This window comes from Olea europaea, chromosome 18 (assembly GCF_002742605.1).
Source record: "Olea europaea var. sylvestris chromosome 18, O_europaea_v1, whole genome shotgun sequence".
NCBI classification, from domain to species: domain Eukaryota; kingdom Viridiplantae; phylum Streptophyta; class Magnoliopsida; order Lamiales; family Oleaceae; genus Olea; species Olea europaea.
Genome location: NC_036254.1, coordinates 21429177 through 21438728, shown reverse-complemented (window position 1 = coordinate 21438728; position 9552 = coordinate 21429177). Strand labels below are relative to the sequence as shown.

Sequence of the window (9552 nt, the reverse complement as noted above, 5' to 3'; positions counted from 1 at the left end):
AGGAATGACCAGGGAGAAGAAATACACTCAATTTGAAGGCAAGAAACACAATCTTTGGCTTGATTTCACAAGGATTCAAGAATGAATTGAAGATTACACAAAAAATGAAGGATTATCATACGGGTGTATTCTTTATATCTTTTAATTTCGTTTTAATTCTTGATTCTGTAATTATGATCATAGGCTAGGGTTTTTATTCATTAGGAAATCGATGAACCTTTGATTATTTAATTTCCTTTATTTCATAAATTCAATATAAAATTTCAGTTGGACAATTGTTTGATTTATATGATTTGATTGCTTCCATATTTATTGGCCATATGTTATGTGAGTTTAGATGATTTATTCTTTGCATTCGAAAGAATGGGAATAGATTCGATATAATATAAATTAACATAGGGTTCGATAGGGGATAGAAATATACCCCTATACTTTATGCAATTCATAAGGTGTTCATAAAAATTCATGCATTCTTGTATATTTGCATCATCCATAGAAATATAGGCTGGTGGTGTGCAAGAGTAGATTCAGTATATATCGAGAGAGTATATTGGATAGGTTTAGGAACATTGAATTGGCATTTTTCCATCGATTCGTTGAATTTGTGAAATTAGGGTTTTTAATAGTCAATTGGGGATTCAAGATCCTAATGATTGCATTTCAATTTATTTCTATACATTAACTTCCAAAAATTGCGTGTTTACATTTTAATTGAGTTTTTGAGTCATTCAATTAGTGAAATTTCGAAATTAGGGTTTCCAATTTCGAAATTAGGGTTTTCTTTAAAAATTAGGGTTTCAAATTGGGGATTTCTCCCACAATTAGGGGTTTTCACATTTAAACCCAAATTTCATTCAATTAGATTCGGTTACGGTCACATTAGTCTAATTAGAGCTAATTCAATCCTCGTGGGAACGATACTTGGACTCATAGTCCATTTTACTACTTGTTAACGAACCGTACACTTGCGGTGGGTTTTAAAATTGAAAGAAAATTTTTGTGAACAGGTACCATCTGTGAGAAAGACTTGAAACCAGACTAAAACTCCTTCTAAACCCTATTTCATAGTGCTCCTTCATACTATTCGATAAATTGCTTTGATGAGGTCTACGAACTGTCAAAGAAAGTGTTCGTATTCTCACTACGTTGTGTTTTAAACATCCCAGCCCAAAAAGTTGTTTTGAAGTAGCAAGGAACCCAACACCCTCCATTCTCTCATAGTCCCAACAACCAATCATTTTCATGCAAGTAGAACATATCAATCATTACTCTCCAACCTTCTTCAAATTATTCCATAAACTGTGAATCATATACCACTCCGTAAATAGTCGAAAATATTGAACCCTTATCCAACGTGATATCTAAACTTTTTAGGTAATTTCTTCAAAATATACCATAAACTCCATCTATGCTTCATATGTGAAAAAACAATCTGAATTGCATTTTGCATGATCCTATCTTGATCCGTAATTATTCTTTGCAGAGCTTTACCATGCATGTATTGAATCCATGTCCTGAACAACCACATAAAGGTATTGGTGTCCTCATTCGATATCAAACTACAACCAAGTAGTATTGATTGACCGTGATGGTTCACGTCAACTAAAGGGCAAAAGGCATGTCGTACTTATTGGTAAGGTAAGTTGTATCAAATATGACATCCCTAAACTCCTTGTACGCTTGCCTATACTTGTAATCCATCCAAAACACATTCTTTAGCCGTTATTCGTTGTCCAAATCCATACTGAAGAATAAGCCCCATCATCTTGCTTGCATTTCTGAAAAGTAGGACTATGTTGATGCGGCATCTCCTTCTCCAAGTTTTAGTTGCCGCAATTGTTCAAATAGTTCCAACAATCATTTCCACGCACGTCATGTTCTCATACCCACATGCTTAAACAACTATATAGTTATAACTTTTGTTCAACGGAATTCTTGTCATATCATTAACTTCAAGCTTCTGCTTCAATGTGCACTCAATTTTCTATTGCAGCGATACAATCTGAATTTCGAAGGACTTATTTTATGATTGTGCTCGAGGTGGACCGTGTTAATTTTTCAAGTACCAAGTATATCGGAAGATGCAGAGGTCTTGGATTTACAACCTGTCTAAATTATTGGTTGCGACTTCAAAGAACATCTTGTATTACCACTTTGCCAGACTTCACAATTACATGTCAATGTCGTATATCTCAAAGCCCCATCATCATCCTTTTTCAAATTCTGTTTCGGAACTGGACAACAAATGGCATAACCATAACTTTTGTAAAAGTCAAAGACCTTTTTTTTTTTTCTTTTGAATTCCATATCCACTTTAGGCACAATCGTATCATCTCCTTCAAAATTTTCATCTTCCACTATTATCATATTGTCATACACATTTTCATTATCGAATTCCACCAACAAATCATCTTACACATCGTCCATAATTTCTGCTTTTGTGACAAAATAAGCCATCGTATTTAGCAATACACAAACACTCTACAAATTTAAATGGATGCAAAATAATCATTTGAACATAGCATCATTGGAGTGGAGCAATCAAAATTATTTTTCATTCATTGTTGAATTTGTATAATGTTTAGTTTCTATCACACATTCATTTTTTCATGCCTAAAAAAAAAAAAAAAAAAAACCCATAAAACCCCCCAAAAATAAAAAAGGGGGAAAAAAAAAATATGATTTTTTATATATATATTTTTTTACATATTCTCCAAACTCGGCTACAATCTAGAATTTCTGCAAATTTAAAAAAAAAAAAAAAAAAGTTCAAATACCTTCCTATGTAAAAGACCCTATTGGTGCTCCGTTTGGCTCAAGAAATTCAACATTCATAGTGGCCGGTGTGAGGAGACATATGAAATGGACCCGGTTGGCGCCCCGAAATTTGTTGACCACAGTTGTCGACATGCGCAGTTGCCAACATGAGAGTTAGGATCGAGATTTCACCATTGGTACAAGTATTTGTGAAAAGGGGCAACAGTAGTCTGTAGCATGTATTGACTATTGAAGTGGGTTTTGTGCTTCCCAATTTTCATTTCCCTTCGTTTTACACTTACATTTCAAAGTTAAAAGTTCCAATAGTCATTGAATTTATGTTTATATCTTTGATTGATCACTGAAATTTAAAATGTCAAATTTTAATCACTGAACTTAAGTCAATTTCTTCGATTGCTCACTGAACTTATGTTCATATCTTAAATTGCTCACTGAAATTTAAAATGTCGAGTTTAGGCCACTAAAGTTTGTAATATGCCGTACGTTACTCACTAGCATAAGTGTTGAACTTTGAAAAATATCAAGTTTACAGTAAGTAATGTACAACATTTTTCAAAGTTCAGTGATCAAAACTCGATATTTTAAACTTCAGTAAGAAAATGAAGACATGGACCTAAATTCAGTGATCAAAACTCGACATTTTAAACTTCAGTAAGCAATCAAAGACATAGACCTAAATTCAGTGACCATTGGAACAATTAACTCTACATTTCACCTTCTTTTTTCTTTTTTTTGACATGTCAGCATTTTCAAATTTCGGTTATGTACATGATCAACATTTGATTGTACAATGAGCACTATTCTTGTGCTAAACTAAACTTTGTTGAGAATAATGTTTTCAAATAACATTGTTATTTCAAAGATACTAGAAACTACTGAAACAAAACATCATTTCATGGTCACCGCACCATCTTCGAATAGGCCAGGCACGAGAAGCTTGGCAAATGGCAACCCAGGGCAATGAAGTCAGCCCATGGACATCCATAGTAAATAGGATAGAATGCAAATTCAGACATATTTCTCACAATGAAACTGATAACTGTGCATGCAACAGACTTTAACTCTACCCCTGATAACAAAATTTATACGAAAAACTAGCCAAGGACAAAAGCAAGAATTCGAACACAAAACGAGCTGTATTATTTATAGGTGGAGGATTAAATATCCATCCAACATCCAATATCCTCAACTGTTAAACACCATATTCATTAACAGATCATTCCAAGAATCAATCGGGCCGGGCAAACACCAATGCAGACAGTCATTTATTGTTTTCGCATTCTTATCTTTAGCAAATGGTTGAAAAAATCTATATGGACCTGGGTGTCCGTCTGGTCTCAATAATGAAAGAGGAGATACATCAAAAAGTTTAAGGTCTACCAAGTTTGCAGAAGCTTTAGCAGATGCCTTCTCAAATTCCTCTAATTCGACTTCACGGAGGACTCTGTTCACATCACTTAACCCAAACTCACCTTCCTTTGCTGGTCCTGTTCTTCTACATGACCCACCACTGAACCACTCTCCATTCTCAAAGTGGTCGGGTGTGGAGGTCCTGAAAAAGATCATGCCTTTGTGGTTCGATCTGGTAATGTAATTAAAAACATTGTGGAGGACTTTTTGATAAGCAAATTTGAACCCGAGTTCTATGAAGTTCCTCTCAGGACAGTTGTGGCAACCTAGTACCTTGTTGTTCTCATAGTAGATTGCATTTTTGACGAACCATTTACCACTAGAAATTATCATGTAATCAAAGCTCTGATACTGTTTAGTCCAATTCGTGTCAAGAATGTCGAGATGTAGTTCAATCTCAGATGTTGAAACACCGTTCACATCTTCAAAAATGGCGGCTTTTGCAAGGAGAGGAGACCAAATAACCGATATGGTGAAGTTGTACGTGGGGAAAGTCCATCTTCTCGATTTGTATCCCTCGTCATGGTAAACTTCAACTGCCTTTTCTATCTGCAGGCAAAATAGCTTAATGTCAAGGGCACATGACTTCGGAATAATATTTTTGATTGCAATAGAACATGTTATTGGAATTTAAATTACTGTGAATTCAGTCAGGCACAAGACAAAATGCTAGAAAAATCAGATGAATTACAAAGTAAACAACACAATGCTCAAAATAGGAAAAGTTCTAAAAATCCTACTACTTTTTAATGTTCCCTTTGAGAATATACACGAAAAAATATCACTGAGTATCCTTGTCAATTGAGGCACTTGAAGTGAAATAAAGGGAAGTGAATAAAGTTCTGTTCAAGATTGACCAAGTCCAGAGAAAACGAGCTCACGTCTTAAGATATGATAATGGAACAATTTCAAGAATAATTAAAGGCTAAAAAATTCTAACTATATTATATTCTACATGTAAATTTCAAAAACAATCCTGGAATTTGATTATTCATTTTTTATTTCATTTGGAGCGTAGGCAATTTCTGCTAAACCCAAATCAGAAAATTCTTTGCCCTCTGCCAGAAATCAATTGCTCTGAATTTGATGCTCGCACCCCGAAAAGTACAAGGTAAGCCAGAGAAGTTCAACCAACGAAAATTTCACTTCAAACTGTATATAACAAAAATGTATCAAGAGAAACACAGCAGAAAGTAACTTTCTGCATTATCTACACTCATGTTGTTGCCTTGAAGCAAATACATAGCATTTGCAAAATTATCAAGACAAGAGAGTGAATCGATGACAGAAACGTCTTTTCCAATTTTACCGTGGAAAGAATGCATATCAATGACTGGATATGATTTCGTGATATTGAATCACCAATCAGTGCCCAACTCTTATTCCTCATCGACTCAAGAAACCTATCTGGATCAAATTGAGCCAACTTGCAACCACGGGGATTCCACTTCCAATGGAGATAACCGGTGTCTGGCCGCCCGTTCTTCATACAATTCTGGTGGGCATCGATGAAGCTGCAACTCTCATTTGTGTAGATGGGTTCTCCCTGATAAGGAATCCAATCCCCAATAAAAATATTACACTTTCCAGCATCATCTGTAGTATATGAATAAACAACTTTTAATCCGTAACCAAATTCACAATCTTATAGTGTCATCTTAATATGACAAACACCACCTAACAATGTATATTCACAAACCAAGAACTACAAAATCATCCCTTGCAGGGTTGACAGAGGGATCATACCCTTTGAGCGGTTTAGTACAGCAGCGGATCAATCTATGATTGTTAGCAAGATAACCAAAACAAGCCAATGAACATATCTAAGAAGAACAATAACCCATATAAACTTATATACTGCATTCAACAAAAGTAGAAATTCTTATCTGAAATGAAGACTAATTTCATTACTATAACCATGATAATCACATGGTGTTTGGGGCACCTTTATAAAAAATTTAGCATGAAATTAGAATATATAATAATACTAGTTATCGTCTAAAACCATCTCTGATAAATGTATTATACACTAGTTATCTTATTTGGTCTGAAATCATCTCCACCCCCCGCTTTATGTTATAGCACAAATAACATTTTTTTTCGACTAAAAAAATAAAAGAATATTCTCCACCATAATTCACCATTTACCTAATATTGTCCATTCAGAGCACCAAATCACTGTACAACTTACTGCATAATGTCATGAACAGTGTGCTTAAAAGCTGAAAAGAAGTGACCTGAGCCAAACGCGCTCTAAGTCAAATTAGCCAATACAAAACTTATTTCACTTTCTTCACAGATATCAAACTACTATAAAATCGCCATTACAGTAACCTCTTGTTCATCAATATTTTGCCACCTCACTTGAATTCTCACAAATACATGATATTATGATAACCAATTAAAATTAAGGAAAATAGAGGGAATTAGAAAGCAAAAATAGCTGACCTTTTGGAGGAAATCCAACCGTATTTTCTTTAGAAATTAGAGGACTAACAGGGGGTGGTGAAATCTGGGCATTATCAAGAAATGGGGTGTCGGAAATAGGAGAAAACTCAGTGGATCGAGTGTAGAGAAGCCTAAATGCAAGACCCACCAAAAGAATTGCAACACCTAATTTGATTATAAAGTATTTGTGGTTGTGAAGAGATCTCCACCGACAATTATAAAGCATTTTCTTCACCATTTTCCACTCTCATCTTTCAGTTTTAAGCTTTTCTCACTCTCTCCCATAGTCCCATTCAATCGTTACTCAGGCGCTGGCAGTCGGTAAGCTTTGCTTCGAAGATTTATAGACAGAAAATTGCATATTGGTCCCTGACATATTGCCTAATAAGTTAATTAATGCTCAACCTCTAAAATGTAATAAATTTGTCCCTAAACTTTCATTATTGTGTAATATTATCTACAATATGAGTCTAATTTATTCGCAGTCCAATCACTGTCACATTAATTAATGGAATTGAGACAATTTTTCATTCGTTGAACAAAGTAACAGTGGTTCGATTAGTTTCGATTATCAAAATCCGTCTAAATCTTCAATAAATTATAAAGTCCCACTTAATATATTTAGGTCAATTCAATAGCATCTTCAAAAAACTCGATAGAGATAATATATTGTTTATTTCAAAAATGTTGATCTTTAAAAGTTAGGCTCCTACACACTCTTTAGTTTATTTTTTTATTTTTTATGCATTTAGCCCTTTTTGATTTAGATAAAAATCAAAATTTTGGTAGATTTAAAAAAAAAAAAAACACTATGAAAATGTAAAATTGATAAATGTGAATTCTATAAAATACATGGTTGAAAATGAATTTCGGAAAATAAGGACTGAACAGGGTTAGTTATGCATTTAATGGAGAGTTGGATTCTTGTTTCATTGGAAATGGGTAGGCACATATAATAATGAATGAATCGGGATTAATTTGCACTTTTATAGATTTAATTAAAATATGTTATTTAGGCCATAAGTTGGGGATAACCGACAAGAGGTAAAAGAATCAAATTGCGCTGATTTCTAAGCAGTACTGTTTACGGAATGTTTAATCCCCCGTGAACACATTATTTCTTATTACATTAAATTAAATTTTTCTTTCTCCTATTTTTAACCACACAATTTTTAATAAAATAATATTACACATAAATCAAAAAAATTTCAATCACTCATTAAAAAAAAAATGTTATTCATCTCATTATAATGTCAAATAATGGGGCTCAAACACATCCTAAAGTAGTTAGAGAAAGGATGACACTACACGTATATTATGGTGTCCACCCTCCTAACGTTTGTTTATTTTGTGAGTATGCACATACATTACGGTGTTCATGAGAGGAAGGTGAACACCATTATAAACACTGTATTATGTACAAGTTGCATATTATTCAGAGAAATCGTTTGGGCCATTGGCGGATCCAGCACCCGCGACAGCGCGTGCTGGATTAGCCGACAGCCATTTTTTTTGGTTGAGAATAGATGAAGTTTTTAGGTTATATTTCTGATAATCATTTTCCATTCAACCACTCCCTTTGGCCAAGTTGGTCAGTGTCGATTTTTACTTCATGCAAGTCCTAGGTTCAATCCCTCATCAATCAACTTTTATTGTTCAATTTTTTTAGTTTTACAATTTTTACCAAAAATTAATGGAATGAGGAGGAGGGAATTCGAACCTGGAGCTATTGTTAAAATTATTTATAGTTTGACCATTATGCCGATTGTTGAATTTTGATAATAAGTTTAACAAATTTATATATATTAGATCTTAGCTTGTTTTAATGCAACAATACAAATTTGAACTCGTGCTCTTCTTTTGAATTATATAAAATTTGGCAACAATGTCATTTGATGAATATAGTTTATTGTTTTAACAAAATTATATATGTTGAATTTTAACAAAATAATTGTTATGTTTAAATTTTAGGTCTTGCTTGATTCCCATTTATTTTAGAATATATTTTTCTCTTTTTTATTTTCAATCATATATTTTTTAATAAAATAATATTACAAGAAATTTAAAATTTTTCCTTATTTTTAACCACATATTTTTCATCAAATCACTATTTTCCAAAATGTATTTTTTGCCAAAAAAAATTACATCAAACGAGCTTGTAATATTTTATTGGGTTGACGGTAAGCCTTCAACGATCGTCCATACTAACTCAAAATTCTAGATCCGCCACTGGTTTGGGCGCAATTATCGTGGGGAAAATATAGTCTTCCATTCCATCACATCACATGGCCAACCATGTGAAAGCTAATCCAAATGGTATCATGCATATATAGTAAACTTCCAATTTTACCCTTGTCTTGAAATGTCAACATGAATTATTCCAAACAAAAGCCATACATTTTCTACTTTTCCAAGTTCACTTCGACAGATGGTTGTCAATTCTGTGTCCGAAACTAGGAATAAAGAAAGAGTTTTGTACTGTGCAATGATTAAAAATTATCTAAAAATGAGATGAAAATGAGCTCCAAATCGCACTGATTTAGATGATGAAAGAGTAATTGGCACAATACTTCTCAGCTTTTGCATATTTTGCAAAATACTCCCTATCCGTCTATTTTGGTACAAAATCTCCCTAAATGACCTGAACGTTGCAAAAAAATCTCCTTTCCGTCTACATCTATTAAGTTCTTTGTTAAAATGATTTTTTAAGGTCAAGATTAATAAAAACATCGAAGACATTTTTATTTCTTCATCTCCACACTCAGATTATCGGAAACAAGTTCTTGAGTTGGTTTCATTTTGGAACATGAAAATGGAAGAAATTTGAAACAGAAGCTTGTTTGGTATGGCTAAAAAGTCAATTAAAATCAACTTTTTCACCGTTATTTCACTATTACAGTCGTCATTTTTAATTCT

At 33.4% G+C, this 9552-nt stretch overlaps 1 protein-coding gene across 1 annotated transcript; it reads right to left on the bottom strand.

The window, feature by feature from the left end:
* Positions 1-3715: 3715 nt before the first annotated feature.
* LOC111367775 (protein trichome birefringence-like 23) lies at positions 3716-6949 on the bottom strand. The gene is made up of 3 exons (XM_022988830.1): positions 6637-6949; positions 5498-5784; positions 3716-4737 (listed from the first exon to the last, which is right to left on the bottom strand). Exons 1-3 carry the CDS (start codon positions 6872-6874, stop codon positions 3964-3966), a joined length of 1299 nt encoding a protein of 432 aa, XP_022844598.1. The 5' UTR covers positions 6875-6949; the 3' UTR covers positions 3716-3963.
* Positions 6950-9552: the final 2603 nt, after the last annotated feature.

Bases quoted from the DNA above. Each gene is read 5' to 3' on its own strand.
- LOC111367775 (XM_022988830.1), bottom strand. From the start codon at position 6,874: ATGGTGAAGAAAATGCTTTATAATTGTCGGTGGAGATCTCTTCACAAC. The intron at 5,785-6,636 runs GTCAGCTATTTT...CATATACTACAG, and splicing joins GGTTGGATTTCCTCCAAAAG to ATGATGCTGGAAAGTGTAAT. The intron at 4,738-5,497 runs GTAAAATTGGAA...TTTTGCCTGCAG, and splicing joins TGATATGCATTCTTTCCACG to ATAGAAAAGGCAGTTGAAGT.